Raw genomic sequence first — 17643 nt, 5'->3', positions numbered from 1 at the left:
ACAAAAGTGCCCAGTGCAACGAAGTCGTAACTCACACCAGCGAGGTAGTACGGGGCTCTAAACCTGAGATTTTTCCATGAGATTCGTCTTTTATACGGACTCACCAATGCTCAGCTATTGAGACCTATTCGAATATGCAGAGGACCTTGTTCCTCCGTCTGCAGATTGCTACCCAATCTTAAAGCAGGTGCTCTGAAGCTTCCGGCTAAAGGTCGCACCACCGACAGTTTGCACAGGTGGCTATACTCATATTTCAAATGTGTTTCTTGAGACTTTAAAACAGGCGGATCAGCAAATTTAATGCCGAAATCACATGACAACAACTTAGTTCTTGAAAAAAACTACGTCGTCTCAAAATTAGCTATATTTCTAAGCAAGCAGTAGATGAAAATGATTAAGTTGTTATTTTCAAATGAGCCACCGATCACACAGCCCAGTGCAAGTCAACTTGCTTGTTGTGATCATTTTGAGTACTTCTCTAAAAACATCTTGGGTTTGTTGTAAGTGATATAACATAAGAACCTGTTCAGATCTTTATAAGAGCAGTATCTCAAAGTGGCTGATATCATCATTCAGTCGTTTGCGCTTTAAACTACAGATTAGCCATATTATCTAGTAAAACTATTATATCGGTTACGTCTCCTCCGCACTAACATAAGAACCTGTTCAGATCTTTATAAGAGCAGTATCTCAAAGTGGCTGATATACATCAATGCTTAGTTGTCTATATGTATGTATAAGTAGGTGTATTTGCTTCGTGTGTTGCAAGTATTTGCTTTTCCAATTCGCCCACTTCAAAGCGCTCATGAAATTAATTCTATTCGTTAACCACTTTTAGCAATTTCCGTCAGCTACACATCGACTTAAGCTTAAGGCAGCTTATTTATGAGCTCGGTTTTTGTCGAAATCATTAAATTTAGTACATGAGATAGCTAAATATATAATATTTCAGGGAAATATACATTTAGGTTTCAATAAATACTATATAGGCAATAAACACTAAAAGGATATTTGAACTAAATTTAGTACCGAAAATATTTGAAATAGCCCTTTTTATAACATGTACTCGTACTACATTAAAAACTAGCACTTTTATTTTAAGTTGTACTAAAAGATTTTACTAAAAAGTGTACTAAAAATTATTACTGTAAAAAGTTTACTCATCATACATATAATAGTACTACTCCAAAAGTATTCTTGGGCATATTAAGTTCTAAAAATAACTCAAGCTAGTACTAAAAACTAGTCTTCATTAAGTATTAGAAAGAATATAAAGAACAACCATTTACCAGTTTCGAGAATAACATAAATGCTCATGCACTTTAATAATGATAAAGCTCTAAAATCTAAACAAAAAATTCTTGAAAATTATATATATTAAAAATGTAAATCGGACTACAATTATTTAGTACTAAAATTAATATTTCGTATTATACAGGGTCTTCGAAGTGTAACCAGTTAAAAAACCATAAATTCGGGTTGGAAAATTATTTTTATTTATTTTAAAGTCCAAAATGTGTGAAAATAATCATAAATTAAGGACCAATTCACTTTTGCTCGATATGACCACCTTTTGCCTTAACTATGGCCTTGAGACGGTCAAAAAACGAATCGCAAGCTGCCCGAATGTGACTTGCCGGTATTTTGGCCCACTCACGAACAATCGCTTTCTTCGGCATCTTGAGACTGGTGTATTTTTTACCTCGGACCTTGCTCTCCAAAATGGCCCAAAAGAGAAAAATCCATTGGATTTGCATCTGGTGAATTCGAGAGCCATTGTGTGGTCGTAATGAAGTTCGGAACGTTGTTTTTCAGCCATTCTTGGTTCACTCGCGCTTAGTGAGACGGTGCCGAGTCTTGTTGAAACGTCCATGGTTTGCGACCGAAACGTTTCTTTGCCCATGGTTTCAAAGCAGCCTCCAGAACACTTTCCACTTATCCGATAATATGTCGCATTTACTTTGACGCCAGCTCGATGAAAACAATTGGAGAGCGCCCATCTGCGGTGACAGCGGCCCAAACCATTATTTGTGGCGGGTGCAGCCTCCTGGTGGCCAACCGATGACTTAGATTCTCGTATGAACGGTCGGTCAAGTAAACCCTCTCATTTTGAGAGTTTACGAATTGCTCAATTGGAAACATTTTTTCGTCAGAAATAACATTGTTCCGAATTTGACCGCTTTGTGAATTCTTTGTGCTACACTTATTATCATGAAATGTTTGTAATATTTTTTTTAGTACAAATGAGTTTAGTGCTTAAATAAAGAATTTATGCACAAATATGATTGAAAATGTTATAACACGTGACCAACTTAATAATAATATAATAATTTAATACAGTTATGTTTTAGGACTCAAGATTTTTTTGACAAAAATGTGCTACTAATAAGGTTTATATTTTGGGTGAATGCTCATTGAAATAATTTTAGTACACCTTTGTTATGCAAATATATGCAAAAATGCCTCAGAAATTGTACACAAAATGATCGCCTTCAAAGTAGTCCCCAACAGCTGCAATGTATGTAACACACTTATGCCAATGACTTTTCCAGTCCTCGAAACACTTTTCATAGGCACTTTTTGGGATGGCTTTCAGCTCCTTAAGCAAATTTTGTTTTATCTCTTCGATCGATAGAAAACGGCTTCCATTTCGATGATCGTTGACTTGTTGGCATGCGAAACTCTAAACCCATGTCTCATCGGCAGTTATAATGCTCTTCATGAATACTTTCCGGAACTCGCACGATCCAGCATGTCCAACCAGACCTATTTACGGTATTCTTTTTGGAAAAATTCAGCTTTATTCGAACGAGTCGATCAAAAATGCGTTTCAAACCCAAAATGTTCACCAAAATCACACGAATGTACTCGCGAGAAATGTCGAGCTCTCTTGCCATCTCTCTAATACGACGATTTTTAAGCACCATATCCTTCACTTTTTTAATATTATCATCAGTTGACAAGGTCGAAGCTCGTCCAGAACAAGGCATATCTTCAACCACCTCTCGACCGTCTTTGCAGGCTTTGCACCAACTTGCTGCATTACTGCTTAGCATTTTAAAAGTACTTTCATTACTTCACTCTCATAGAAACATTTTACGAAAAATTCAACCGATCGATTTTCTCTATCTTCACTTAAAGTTAATTTTTTAGTTGCGAAGTTATTCGCTATAGACAGATGCTCGATTTCTTTGTTTCAAGTTCAAACTATAAGTTAGATGCATAAGATTATCCTCGCCAAGGTCCCTAAACCTGCAGTCACTGTCGAACTAGACTCTGTGGTCTAGAATAATTCTGATGAAACATATTCATACTCAAACATAGAGCTTCTTATAATGTTACCCAGTCTGTAACTTTTGAACGGTTTTTTGCGCCATATTTAACGCCTGGGCAATGCTTTTGATCCTCAATGGGACTTGGTTTTGAAATATTGCCATGAAACTTTGCAGACAGCCTTTTCTCCCAAATGAGCTGCTCACACGTCGACACAGCCGATATCGGACCACTATAGCATATAGCTGCCATACGAATTGACCGATCAAAGTGAAGTGCTTGTATGGAAAACTTTTTTATTTGGCAAAGTATCTTCACGAAATTGTCACGGATTGTTGTCTAAATCCATGATTTAATCTTGGCTGAAATTTTTCACATGGGATCTCTATAGCATATAGCAGTCATATAAACTGTCCGATCAAACTCAAGTCTTTGTATGAACAAGATATTAAACTAATGCGCAGTTGAATTAAAAGTAGTTCTAAAAATCACTCCGAGCTACTTTAAAAATTATTTCGTTTGTTTTTTTCTGTATTTCTGTATTTGCATTTATAACCGTATTGCCGGAATATACAGCTATTTATCTGCCACATTTATTATCTTGGTTATTGTCTCATTATATACATACTTATGTATATTTGAATATATATATTGCATTTTTATCCTTCTTGGAATTTATCAATTTTCCTCTACATTCCGCAACAGCATATCCTCTTTACTCCTCACCCTTCTGCCTCCGCACACACTGCCATAATGTTAAACCATTTATTTTTGACTAGCACACACTCCCGCCGCGCACCAACCGCTCTCCGATGTGCGAGCGCTGCACTCTGCGGATGTCTTAACTCATCTCCCGTTGTTAGTCCATCAGCTGTGTCCACCGGGGCAGAGTCCATCATTCAAATGCCATTGACAAATGACACCAGCGCTCCGGTGGCTGCTGAGTGTCTGTATTTACAGTTGTTTGCCCATAACCAATAAAAAGCTGCCGGACATGCTGGCAGTGCTTGTCTCCAGCGCTTGCAGTTATTGTTGTTGCTGCGGTTGCTGTTGATGTCTGTCGTTGAGACACATCGCGTAAGCCACTCCGCTGCCGAGCCAATTCCATTCAATTCGATCTGCTGCGTACAACCAATTTTCATCAACAGACCGCTTTGAGCTCTCAATGCCAAGCGTGTGTGTGTATGTGTGCGTGTATTCCGTTAGTTCACTGGCAGATAAGCCATTATTTCCGTCTTTCCCTCAACATATATTTGCTTGCTCTTTGTTTACTTTTCGCCAGCTTGGCATTTTTCTCTGTTTTTGTTTGCCTTTTGCCACCGATTTATTGTGTTTACAAATTTCCTTGTTTGTTATTTCCCTCACACACACACCCACACACGCACATACCGTCGCTGCACCGCCAGCTGAACCCTAATGCTGAGTTATATTCCCTTCGCTGTCAGTGGTTGCCAACTGGAGATTATTTAGTCTTGCTGCGCTTTTGTGTTTCTTTTATTCCCCGCTTGTTTAGTGTGTGTGTGTGTGCGTTTTGACATTCCCTTTCTTGACGCTTTTACCTTAACCACTGCTTCTAACGTTGCTTTTATCGCACTTTTTCCCAATTTTATTTAACGTTAGTTAGTCTTTGCCGTTTTTGTTTGAGTTTCTTATTTGCTGATTTTTTTCTCTTTTTCTTCACTTTTCGTATTTACACCCAAATTCGTTTTGATTACAATCGGGGTTTTTTCAGGAATACACGTTCGCCGATGTATGTGTTTTCTTTATTTGTACTTATAAGGTATTTACCGAATAAAAGCAATCCGAAGAGAAATTAATTTTCCCAGAAAATTTAGCAGAAAATTTGTCTGTTTACTTACGTTAAACCCCTCATCTTTTCAGCCGCTGCAGGTGGAGCGTATTTTTGTGGCACATCTGAATCGTTTTTAGAGATTTGTTCGCTGGTTTGCTTTTAGCGCTTAAAAAATGATATGTATTCTTGGAAATCATTACAGTTCAGGGATCACTCGTGAAGAAGAAGAATGTTTAGATTTTAAATAATACAAGTATTTTGACGGAACTACGCTACATCCAAAACTCTTCTTCTTCTTAATTGGCATAGACACCGCTTACGCGATTATAGCCAAAACTCAGCAATACTTAAAGCAATCCATAAAACAGTGCTGAAGAAATGCAACTTGTTCCGCTCAATACCGAAATAGTCTGGAAAGAAATTCTAAACTGTATAACAATTATTCTCAAGAGAGACCATAAATAGCTATACATATGTGTTCTAACACTACTGTCGGTATCGTAAGTAGGCTACGAGTTGCTAGAACTTCCTGACGAGACGAGAGTTTTAATCTCAAGGGGTTCCACGTGTTTCCCATGAAATTGATTTTGATCAATTTGTATAGGTAAAAATAGTATGTTTTCAGAAATTTTTTTCATATTAACAAATGAAATATTTTATTCGAATTTTTTATTATTATTCACGAAGAAATTCTGAAATTTTTGGAAAAAAATCAGTCATTGCGTCGCCATTTCTGGACAACTCCTTACAATACCATCTAAAGTGAAAAAAAAATCAAAATTAAAAATTTGAACAAAAGAAAATAAAACTGAAAATTGAATTTTTGCAGACATCTTTTGCAAAATATTAAAATTCAAGTGAAAATTTCGCGAAATTTTTTTCAAATAGCTGCAATCGAAAAAAAATCCTTCGTCCAAGACTTTAAGAATTATATATTTCAAAGAAATGTATAAAATTTCATTAAGATGTTTCAGTAGTTCTCGTGAAATCTTGCCTGCCGACTTCAAAGACACAGTTTCGAGAAAAACGCGTTTAAAGACGGCGCACTTAACCTAGTTAGCCTCGCACAAGTTCTCAAGGCTGTACCTCCGTAACTATCACTCATATCAACTTGAAAATTTAGGACAATATTCTACAGGTGTTGTTTAATTTAATAAAACAATTAAAATTCGTTTTCTTGAAACGCGTAAACCCATGTAACCCCTTAAGGAAGTTAAACTTCTGCTCAACCAGATACGAGCCTGACATACTTTTGATATTTTTAGATATTCTATAAAACCTGTTCATGTGACAATGCTTACCTATTGTTGCATTCTCCATGTAATGCTTGGAATTTTGAATCTGTAATTCCTGACTTTACATATCACTCCACCGTATATTTGCAAAAGCTCTAGGAAAGTTAAAAGTAACATATTTGGAAAAGCGGTCGAGATCAAGCTTAACCATATAATACTGTTAAAAAGATTGCTTTGTACTTCCTATAACTGCTTCTCCCAGGCGAACTGTATGCAACAATAGTTCTCGAAAGCGTCTTTCAAAAGAAAGATAGGAAAGAAAGTTAGGAATACGAAAGCGCTAATGTATGTAGAATTTAGCAATCAATCCTATCTAATGAATGAGCTGTGGATCGGCAACCACTTCACTCAATAGACCACCAACCACTTCGTTCACTCGACAAACAACTTTCCAAGGATTCCTCTGTAATAGTTTGAACTTATATCCGCTGCATTTCCAGTGCGCTATAAATCTGTTTCACAATCGTAGCGCTTTCAGAAAGCCTTTAGTAAATCCTAGTAATATGAGCCTTGAAGTTTTGCTCTTGCATATTCAATTCATTCTGATTAGACCACTTATCTACCCAAACCAAAAAACATATAAACGTAGACCTTACTACTAAGGCACTTTTCTCGATCTCAAGTAGTTGTTTTGCTTTCTAGAGTTAAGAAACTGTAAAACAGAGCAGATATGTTGGCCATCATTTGTATTTAGATACCATCAAAAGTATATTCATTCATTTGCAGGAAGAAACAATTTAAGTACCGGTTAGTTAGTTAGTAATTTGTTAGAAACTTCCATTGATTGAAGTCGAATTCCAGTGGCTTCGGGTTGCACTGGAGCTGGAAAGCCTTCACAAAGTTTTCACACAAGAATTTGATTTTGATCAATTTGCATGGCAGCCAATTAGTCCGATCAAAACATTTATTCAGATATTGTTGCGTTGCCTTGCACAATTATCCATGCCAAAGTTTATCAAATTGAAAGTGGTTCATACATGAATTTTATTTCTATTGCTCAGTTTGTATGAAAGCTATGGTATATGCTATAGTGGTCCAAGATCGTCTGTACCCACAAATGAGCAGTTTTTTTGCTAGAAAGGACGCTACAACGACGCATCTAAAATAGAGGGGCTAGTTCGCGTATATATAGACAGAGAAACGAACATGGCTAAATAGCAAAAGCTCATCATTCATATTTTGAAAAAGCTTCAGTGCTCACAAATTCGAAAAACACGGTTTTGGTAACAACCCAGTTGACTTCAATCAATGACGCTTTAATGGCGTTCCATTCGCCGATTAAAACGAAAAACAAAACTCAAAATGGCTGACACGGTGTTAGTTGTGTTGTTGGCATTCGCGTTGTATTCGCATCCGACCGACTTTTGTTATTTCCCCAATAATCAGCAACAACAACTGTGACGCTTTTAATTACAACACAGACTAGATAAAAGGCATCAGTGGCAACAACAACAATGAAAAACGCACATCCGGAAAAAATAAAGCGAAAGAAATAACTACAACAATGCAACGGGACAAGAAAAAGCGCTGCGAAAGACGATGAAAATGTCGAATATTAAAAGCAGGAAAGCAATGACAGCCGGCGCATTAATGTATTTTTCGCCATGGAAATGAATAAACAAAAAACTGCAGACACAATGAGCGTTTTCAAGAAATGTTTATGTGTGGGTGAGAGTGTGTGTATTTGTTTGTGACTGTGTGTTTATGCATATTTATGTGTGTATGTGTGCACACAAAAGCGGTTTCCGTCACATTTCTTGGCATTTTATGGCAAAACAAAGCGAAAACGCGCCGCGCAAAGTTCAAGCGCCTCGGTGTAGGCTAAAGATTTCAAGCAAATGGCAAGTGTGTGAGCGCTGTTGACATTGTCACTTATATATGCCATAATTCCATATTCGACAGCGAGGCATTCACTCATTTTGCCATTGCTATTTTCATTACTCATTTCTTTTATTTTGTGGGAGATGAGATTTTTTTGTCGCCCGAAAGTGCGAAGGCACAATTTTGTTGCTTGAAGAAAAGTTCTTAGAAGAAGTGTTGAAGACGAAAGTCAGACAGGGCATACGCAAGTAGATGCCAGTGCAGAAATGTTGTAATTTGATTAGCAATAAGAGTGTTATTTGGTTAGCGGGAATGATTAATTGCATTTTGGCAGAGACAAATTACATTTGACGTGTATTTGTCTGCTGTCAATATGGAAATCATGAGCTCAGCGCACGCAGGGTGACAACATAAGGGGAAGAGTTGGACGGTTGGCTTTAATTTTATCAAGTAACAAGTTGAAGTTACCTGCGTTTCAAGTTGCCTAAATAAAGGTCTCATAAAAATATATAAATCAAGATGAAATGCTGAGCTGATCCCAACTCCTCGCCCTTTTCAAAGTTGTTACAAAATTTATTTATAAAATTAATGAAAATTTCCTTTTAAAGTTCACAGTGGGTAAAGCCGCGCTTTGGTTAAGCTCAGAAGTTATTTCGTCTGCTGGTTCCCTCACTTAGGTTGGCGAAAAGAAGAATTTGGCTTCGAGACAGAATTTGACAATTTTGACAGTGAATTAAATATGGCATTGAATTATATATGTACTGTTGCAATTTTACTTGGTGTTTAGAAAGAACAAATTCTAAACAGGTGGCAACCCCTCGAAATATTTTCATCACTATTATTAATCTTTTACGCTTGTTGAACATATGGGTCTTCATCTAACAAATATGTTCAACAGTAAATTTTAAGAGGGTGGCAACGTTCCTTTTTTCGCATTAAGGCTTTCGATTGATAGATTCTGAACAATAAAAACATGTTCCAATCACTTAATTCACATATTCAGCAAGGAGTATCCAGATAGTTCTCTGTGGTAGTTAAATGAAGGAAAAATAATAATTCTACGAAAGTGTCTTAGTAGGGTCTGAAGTGTAAGTGTCAAGTAAAGTGGTGAACATAATCACGAACCCACAGAATGAACTTTCTTTAGCTTTTAAGCAAAAGAGTTTTCTGCAGAAAGTTCCTTCAGCAAGTCGCTAGAATAGAGTAGAACCTCTCATTCAGAGCTCTTGAAACATTCTCAAACAATTTTAACTTTTACTTGCTTCGGGGAATATAAATGCGATTTTGCTTTACAAACCCTTGCATTCTCACATATTTTCCTTTCATCAAAGTAGTTTTGGCGTACAAGCATAAGTTAAGTAATATTAGATTAAGAGGACGATTTTAACAGTGATCTCACTTGGAACCCGCTCCGTTGGCCTCGGAACCCGGTTCGCTGTGGTACATAAAATATCTTACATAATAGATCATAAGTTTCTAACAAATCGACAAAGCGCTTTGTGCCGAAACCAAACTTGGTGATGGCTAATATCAGTTTCGGCTAAATCTGCTAATTCGCTGAAGGTGTGACCACCGAAATATTTCAACTTGCAAAAGCTGGACAATGGAGAAGAAAATGAATAGACAACTTGCATCCAACAAGTTTTGTAGTCTTGCTGCAAAAATTCCCATTTGACAATTTCCAGTAAGAACTTCCACGATTGTGGCAAGATGAACTTTGTTCAGAGCAATTAGTTCAGTACTCTTGTGTTCTAATCTAGGTCAAAAGTATCTCGCAGCGACGCAGAAGCTGGTCGTCGACCAATGCCTGTTAAGCGAGCGCGCTATCCATATATGTATATACACTGTTAGAACACAAGATGACAACGAAGATCCAACTCGTTTTTACTCCGATATGAGCGATGCAAGGATGCCTTCTCTTGCTTGCTCATTGACTAAACAGCTTTCAGCTTTGGGTACGCACACAGAAGAGTCAGAGTCACAGTTATCAAGCTCAACGCTAATATTGCCTCTCTGCTATCTCAGTGAATGCTTACCTTCTTGAAAGAGGTTTCACTTCTAAGCAGTATGGCAGTATATACTCTTCTGACTGGAAACCATTAAAGAGGTCTAGTAGTCTAAAGCTGAGCTTAATTGGGAATTCTTTACAGAAAAATTCCAGCTCACTGCGCCTTTTCTCCAGCGACTAATTTTCACTTACATATCCTTTGTCGGTATTTGAGCAGCGAAATCGCTATTAAGAGGTCGTAGATTATTGTGGAGTCGGTTGAAGAAGCATTGGCTAAAATAAAATTTTGGTACAAAATATCATTGATGTGTCTTCATACTGGGTTGGGTTAGGTTAATCTGGTAGGCCAATGAGCCACGCATAGACCAGTTTGGTCCTTTGCGATACCAGATGAAGTTCAGTTGCTAAGTCCAAGAGGATTAGGTAGTAGGAGTTTAGGATGTTTACGCTTGACGCGAATTTTAACAGACTCTGCGGCCTCCCTATCGATACCTCTTCCAGTGTATCATACCGTAGGGACACTAGATGCTTTCAACATAGTCTTGGCAATGCAGGGCAAGTACACAAGAGATGATCCGTGGTTTCCCTGGTGCCTTGCTCTAGACATTTATTGCAATTTTCCCGATCTGTTAGCCCCCCTTTTTAAATTTTTTCTTAAATTTCATTTGTAACTGTTTTGCGAAAGTAATAATGGGTTGTCAAAAAAGTCTTGAATTTGAAATGAATTTTTGATGACTCATGCTCAGCTCTTGACCGATGCTACGGCTGCTACTATGCCGGTCTCTTTCGACCGATTCAGCGATTTTATCGCAATTTTCGACGACAGGCCTTCCGGAGCGTGGCGCATCTTCGACCACCTCTACACCAGAACGAAAACGTTGAAACCAGTGTTGTGCGGTGAAAATGGAAACTGTATCGGGTCCATAAACTGCACAAATTTTATTGGCGGCTTGAGATGCAGTTTTGCCTTTATCGTAGTAGTACTGTAAAATATGGCGTATTTTCTTTTTATTTTTCTCCATGTTTGCGACGCTATAACTCATGAACGACTTAAAGGAAACGAAAATCAATCAAACACTTGTTAGCGTGTGAAATGGCCTTTCCAAAAAGGTATAGCATGACCCGATGCGACGAATAAAACTAGAACTACGCGCTTTCAGCGCTAACTAGCGAAAATACCGCAAGACTTTTTTGACAACCTAATATGTACTTTAACTGAAAAAGTGAAAAAAATTGTGGTTTTTAGAAATTGCTTACTATTAATTAGCTTCTTCGAATATATAATATCCTAAAAGCACCATCTCTGAACTACATACTTTATCAGCTCCTACATTTACAGTAAGACTTGAGGACCCCCAATTTACAACACCTTTAACGAGCGCGTGAAAAGTGGGAGAAATAAAATTTAACAACTCCATTGTTGTGGAATTTAAAAGGACACCAGCGACAAATTGCTCAATTTATTTTTTCCCTTTCATCCATTTTCGTACATTTGACACCCATTTTATTGAAGCAAATTAAATTTCATCGCAACGCTACAATTTGCATAATTTCGACGATTTTTCTTCTTACTTTTTTCAAGTTCAACCAGAAGTGGGATATGCCGCAGCCCTCACTCGAGCAGAACGCATCATTTTACCCAAATTATATTATTATTAGCATTTCTTTATTGCCAGCGCTAACAAGCGCCTTTTCTTCTCATTACTTGACGCTCTCATATTTACGCATACACTTCGTGTCCGCTCTTTTTCATTCGCAGAAACCGTTTGGAGTCGAATTCGGAGCATTGGAATGCGTTGCTGTTGTCGCTGCGCGAACTCACCGAATGGGTTATACGCAAGGATACCGAGCAGTCGTCGCTGAGCGTTGGTCCGTTGATGGGCGACGCAGCGAGTCTACAAAAACAATTGGTAAGTATGTTGTCGCCGAAATCAGCGCGGTAATGTTGCATGCAAGTAGGGTCAATTTATAGCGGTAAAATTGAATTGTGTTGTTATTTTATGTCTTCCTTTCAAGTGTGTTTGCAATGATTTGATAATTATTTTGATAATGCCAGATATTATATAATGTTTTAGAGGAGCCACCAGGAAGAACACTTGTTTTTATTGACCAATGAGTGATCTAGTCTTGAATGACAACAGCAGGAAGAAACTAAACCTACGCTCTCTTTCGTCATATTTCTTTTTCCGAGGATAGCGACCACATGGTCCTAACCTGCGGGCTGTGGTATCAACTTTCCTTTATAACCTCTCGTCATGCTTTGACCACTTCAATATTATACATTTCTAGAGCTTATAATACGTTTGCCAAGGGTCGAAACCTATCGAATATCTGCGAGGTGTTCATGGAAATTGAAATCTAAAACAAATTCGACCGTTTCTCAAAAAATCGTCCGATTAGTTATAAGGAGCCTCATATGTGTGCCATAATTGACTGCTAATTGGTATCACAAAAGTATACACAAATGCGCTTATTCTCCATTCATCTTATTTATTGAGCATAAAGAGAGGGAGAAAGAGATACTTAGACGTTTTTAAGTAGACCCAGGATGGAGAGAAAGATACTATAGGTAGAAAGAGAAGAAGAAGAAAAGAGCAATAGGTCGTCATTAAATGTGCACATTGTTCACCATCACATTGCGTTCCTCAATGTTTAGTCACGTCTACGGAGTTTCTAGAGAGAATCAAAATTTTTCAAAACAGTCAGAAAGTATCAGATTATAGAGGCATTCTTTCCGCGAAACTGCAAATAAATAGTATAATCTCGCAAGGCTTGGAACACCACCAATATATCACAACATTACTTTGTTGTAATATGGACAGTGGACAGACTAACACACATCCAACTTTCGAAGAAAGAGTATTGAGGCACCTGAGAGGGATTATCTCTGGACAGTTTCTTTGCGAGCTTTCCTTTATAAGCTTTTGGATGAGTGATAAAAAATAGGGTACTACCCCTGCGAATATCTCAACCTTTTGAGGGTTGAGACGGGATATCTTCTACTTTCCCCAATCTTCCAATACAAAATAAATGTTTATGAATATTATACAATTTAATACTGAGAAAAGAATCAGAAGATAGATTGTCTCGCAGAAATGTGCTTGGTGGTATAGCCCAATAATAAGGGTTTGTTACGACAAGTGTAAATTTCCCTGAAGAACTGTCTGGTTAGCTGTAGACTTGAAGTCAAAGAGCCCTATATATTTCAGTCAGCTGAGCTTATCAGACAGGCTTCACACCATTTCATAACATATTTTTAATTTTTCATTGCTGGGGATGTGACATGCTAAATATTAAAAACATAAGTCCATTAATCTTTCTTTGTAGCGCCTGATTTTCTTTCAAAGCTTAGTATCCATAACAAAGAAAAACTGTTCCATTGACATAACTTAAAGTTTCCAACAATTCTTCACGTAAACCGCGATGTTGCAAAGCAAAAGCATAGTTCGACGTTTAGTATATCAAAGAAACAGCTTAGTATCACCTCAGACCCTAAGAGAGCTATAATCTTTACTAACAGTTTGTGGATCTTCAGACAAACCTCCGACTAAGAGAGCTTATACACCACATCCAAGAATATTGCCAGCGCTTTTTTCAAAATTTGGTATTTTGTGAGAACTTTTTTGTGGTTCCGAGGCAGAATCTTCTTTCATTTTTGCGCTGACAATTTTCTGAAATAAATGCCATATATGCCGCTAATTACACACACCTAAACGTATGTGCACCTCTGTCGACAACCAGTTAAGCGACATAGTGGCACTTTGAGTGTTTTCGCAAGTAATTGCATGGAACGAACTGAAATATAATTTATGGCTATTTTTGCCTTGGCAACGGAATAAAACGCATGACGTTTCCTGCCAACGCCACAACAACCCATGCAAGCGGAACCATCTAGCAGCACCCACTGCCAAACCTAGGCCAACAACTGACACACACACTCTCTTGAGCCACGAGCCAACCTTTTCAGCATGGCCATCATCACTACTCACCGCCGGAATTCCACCTACCGGCTGCCGGCACTAAGTTGCCCTGATCCGCTCGACTGACTGCCTCACACATTATATACCGTTACGCTTGTACTCTACTCTCACCCCTTTAGCGCATCATTGTTATCCTTCCCATTTACTCTCTAAGCTCGCCTATTTATACTGTGAGCTCTACCTTGTCGGTTCGCCTTAATGCGTTGAGGTCGCATGCGACTTGAGATTTAATGGCGTATGAAGTGGGTTCATTTTTGAGGTTAAGACAATTTTGAGATTTTGACAGCAAGCCAAGTGGTGTACTTGTGTGAGTACTACGAGCGGGCGGACGAGGCGGGTTGCCAGATGCGACAGTTCATCTAAGCACATATTTTCTGTGCTATGTATATTCATAACTTATCTGGTCGCATGTTTGTTGGAACTCATATATGGCTCATCTCAGTGCCTTTGTCTGTGTGCCAAAGTGCGTCTCTGTCATTTACTAATGTGTGACCTCCTTTCAAGTAGTTACCCTGCCACTCTATGCCCGCGCACTTTTCAAGTTGTTGGAGGCGTTTGTGCTGGTGTAGTACTGGAAGTCATATTTCGTTCGCACGGAAGTTGTGTGTTTATGTTCTTCCTTCACTTTCTCGAAGTGACCTTTTTCTGTTTTAAATGGCATTTTTTATAATTGTGGAGCTCATTGGAAGGTATTAAGCATTTTATGGCTTCTATTAGTCAGCGAAAGCGAAGTTTTATTAGTAAAAGGCACACAATTTAAAAATATAGGGCGGGGTAATTATCTTATGGAAACAATTTATGTAATTGATGTTGCCCTTTAGCTGAATTTAAACTGAAAAGCCAAGCTGCAGAGAAAATGGAATCCCTGCATATAATTCCATGAATTCCATGAGGGAAAACCTCTAAGGCTAAGAAAGGAGACTATGGATAAAAACACTACTTGGGCACGGCAGCTTCAATTCAAATGATGAAGAAAGTTATCAATTATGTATTTCTTGCAGTCAATCTTAGCTTCTCAGAACAACATGCTGGCATGTCTTAAAAACAGAGAGCGTTTAAAGATAATTACCATAGCACGGAGGTTTAGTTTCAAACGAGCTGAAGTTTATGTCGTGCGGACGTCAATACTTTTTGCGAAGTTTAATAAAGATTTGATATCTAAATCTGATTCTTCATCCAAGTCAAGGACTTTTTCGTTTCCCAGAGTGCTCTTGTGGCTTGGAACCAAATATATATGCAGCCAGTATGAATACGGCCTCTCTGTTTCTATGAAAATTCTCTGATGCAAAACGTTGTGAGATTATTGCCGTAATTGCATATATATTGATATTTTTTATCTCATTCGTTGTTAGCTATACAGTGGCTAATCTGGCTGCGAAGGTTTTTTCCTGAAAACCCTAAAAGATACTGCAGTTTTCTGGCAGCCTGAAGAGTCACCTGAGATCTAGTTCCGAGCAAAAGATCCCGCCGCACGTTACATCAGCCATTTTTGCTTCTCCGCTATATGTAAGAGCAATAAAAAATGTCTTTAGTAAAAAGCACTGAAGACACCATCCCCTATTTTGGCATAACAGTCGGTATTGAAAACCGCAAATTCAGCGAAATCTTCTGAATAAGGCACCTCCTTCTTAAAGATCTGAAGTTTAGTACACCATTGCCATCCTCCGTTGGTTTTGTATGACGGTAATTTTATAATTCTGTTTTTGGGGAAATGAAGATTTATTATGGAACCATAAACAACCATTCCATAACTCCAAAAATAGCTTGTTGGACTGACGTTTCCCTAAGCCAACATTGGATATAAATGAATATATTTTTGAAACAAGATCAAAAAGTTGATGAGAATTAGTTTTCATTATGTATGAAAGGTTATATCTGCCCACAAATTTCTGAAATGGGTATTGGGCATTGATGGGTTCAATTCAATTTTGCGTCGAAAATTCTCTCGTCGTCCGATATCAAAAATAAATTCCATTTACCGACCTCAAAAATCTCCATTTTTGACATCTTCTGGCATCTTTGTACGGGGTTATTTGAAAAGCGGAGAGTATGTAATCTTTGGACTTTCCACAAGTCCATGTGTGTTCAAAGTGCTCTCCTGCTGGAAAATCATTTCATATCATGATTAAAGGCTCTCATTTGATAGCTGTTGAGTTCAAAAAATGGCCAAAATAAATTTTAAATCTTGTAGTAAAAATCACAAATATAAATTCGAACTGTTATACTGCTTTTTTCCACACGAGTAGAGAGAAAAAACTCAATCAGGCGAAAGTAGTTAGTCACTGAAGCGACAGTATTGACACCTGGTCAAATTGGCTGTGAAAATAAAAGAAATCTCAAACAAAGCACAAAAAAATTCGACAAACTCCTTTTTTACGAACTCGAACTAAAGTCAGCAGCTAAATAAGCTTTTGTGTTTCGCTGGAATATTATTTTTGCACGAACAATTACGGAAACTGCTCCAATTGAATGCAAGCGTTATTAGCTGCACCTCAGCTGTGGGCGGGCACCGCCACCAGCAAGGCAAGATTATATGAGCAGAGTCCCAAAATCCTTATGTGACTAACTGTAGTAAGAACAGTTTTGACTTCGCCGCTTATGTGAGCCGAACCGAGTCGAAGTGACTTCGAATAAGCTCTGCTTGTGTGAGCTGTGGCCGTTAGCCGGTTTTCTGGCTGTGGAAAGTAGATTTCACATCGCCAAAAGGCGAATGCCCACCAGAGTGTCCGACAATGCTTTTAGTTTTATTTGCGTTGCTTTCTAACGCACAGCCTCCCTAAAACACCACAACACACCACGAATAGTTGTGTAAACAATCACGCCAAAGCCTTAAGTGATTCTCTCTCCAAATGGACGCACTTCTTGTGTGCCCACAAACAGGCGCACGCATTTGGTGCTTTGTGTGTGAAAGTTGGACAAGGGTCATTAAGCAATTACTTACGAAAATACAATGTAATGGAGTTGATTATAGTCGTAGACACATTCAAGTGTTCTGCTTGGGCTAACTTCCAAAAAAATAACTTGATGCGAGGTATAGTTTTAGGCATGCACGGCATTTGCAGAGGAAGTTTGCGGAGATAGTTGCAAATTGAAAAAGTCCAGCAAGTTGCTAAAATTTGCATAGATTGCATTCTTTCTGAGTAAAGTGATTTTACTGAAGTGAAACTGATAACACTGTGCAACAAATTTAAGGGTCATTGTCTTTGCGGGGAAGCAAAGAAATTTTTAATGATGGCAAATATTTGCAGTAATATGGACCATATTCATGTGCACTGCTAAGCCACATCGGAGTAGTTTTGCAGTGCTTAGCAATTTCAAATTTGGTTGGTAATGAAATGAAGTTGAGTGAAGAGGAATTATATTAAACTAAAACTTTTCAGATTTGTGTCAAATTTTTCGAAGCATTTTCTCGCCTTATATTGGTAGAGTAGTGTCCAAATGTGCAGTATATTTCGATTCGTACTAGCATCCTTT

At 38.0% G+C, this 17643-nt stretch overlaps 1 protein-coding gene across 4 annotated transcripts in view; it reads left to right on the top strand.

Moving 5' to 3' along the window:
* The window catches only part of LOC120766809 (dystrophin, isoforms A/C/F/G/H), a 776746-nt gene that overhangs the window by 340799 nt on the left and 418304 nt on the right, over window positions 1-17643 (top strand). For all 4 annotated transcript variants that reach the window (XM_040092514.1, XM_040092517.1, XM_040092515.1 and 1 more), the window contains one exon: window positions 11949-12099. In XM_040092514.1, coding sequence (XP_039948448.1) covers window positions 11949-12099 — 151 coding nt within the window. The remainder of the gene's footprint in view (window positions 1-11948; window positions 12100-17643) is intronic.

This window comes from Bactrocera tryoni, chromosome 1 (assembly GCF_016617805.1).
Source record: "Bactrocera tryoni isolate S06 chromosome 1, CSIRO_BtryS06_freeze2, whole genome shotgun sequence".
NCBI classification, from domain to species: domain Eukaryota; kingdom Metazoa; phylum Arthropoda; class Insecta; order Diptera; family Tephritidae; genus Bactrocera; species Bactrocera tryoni.
The sequence above is the reverse complement of the archived record's forward strand: the minus strand, read 5'-3'. Positions and strand labels throughout refer to the sequence as shown.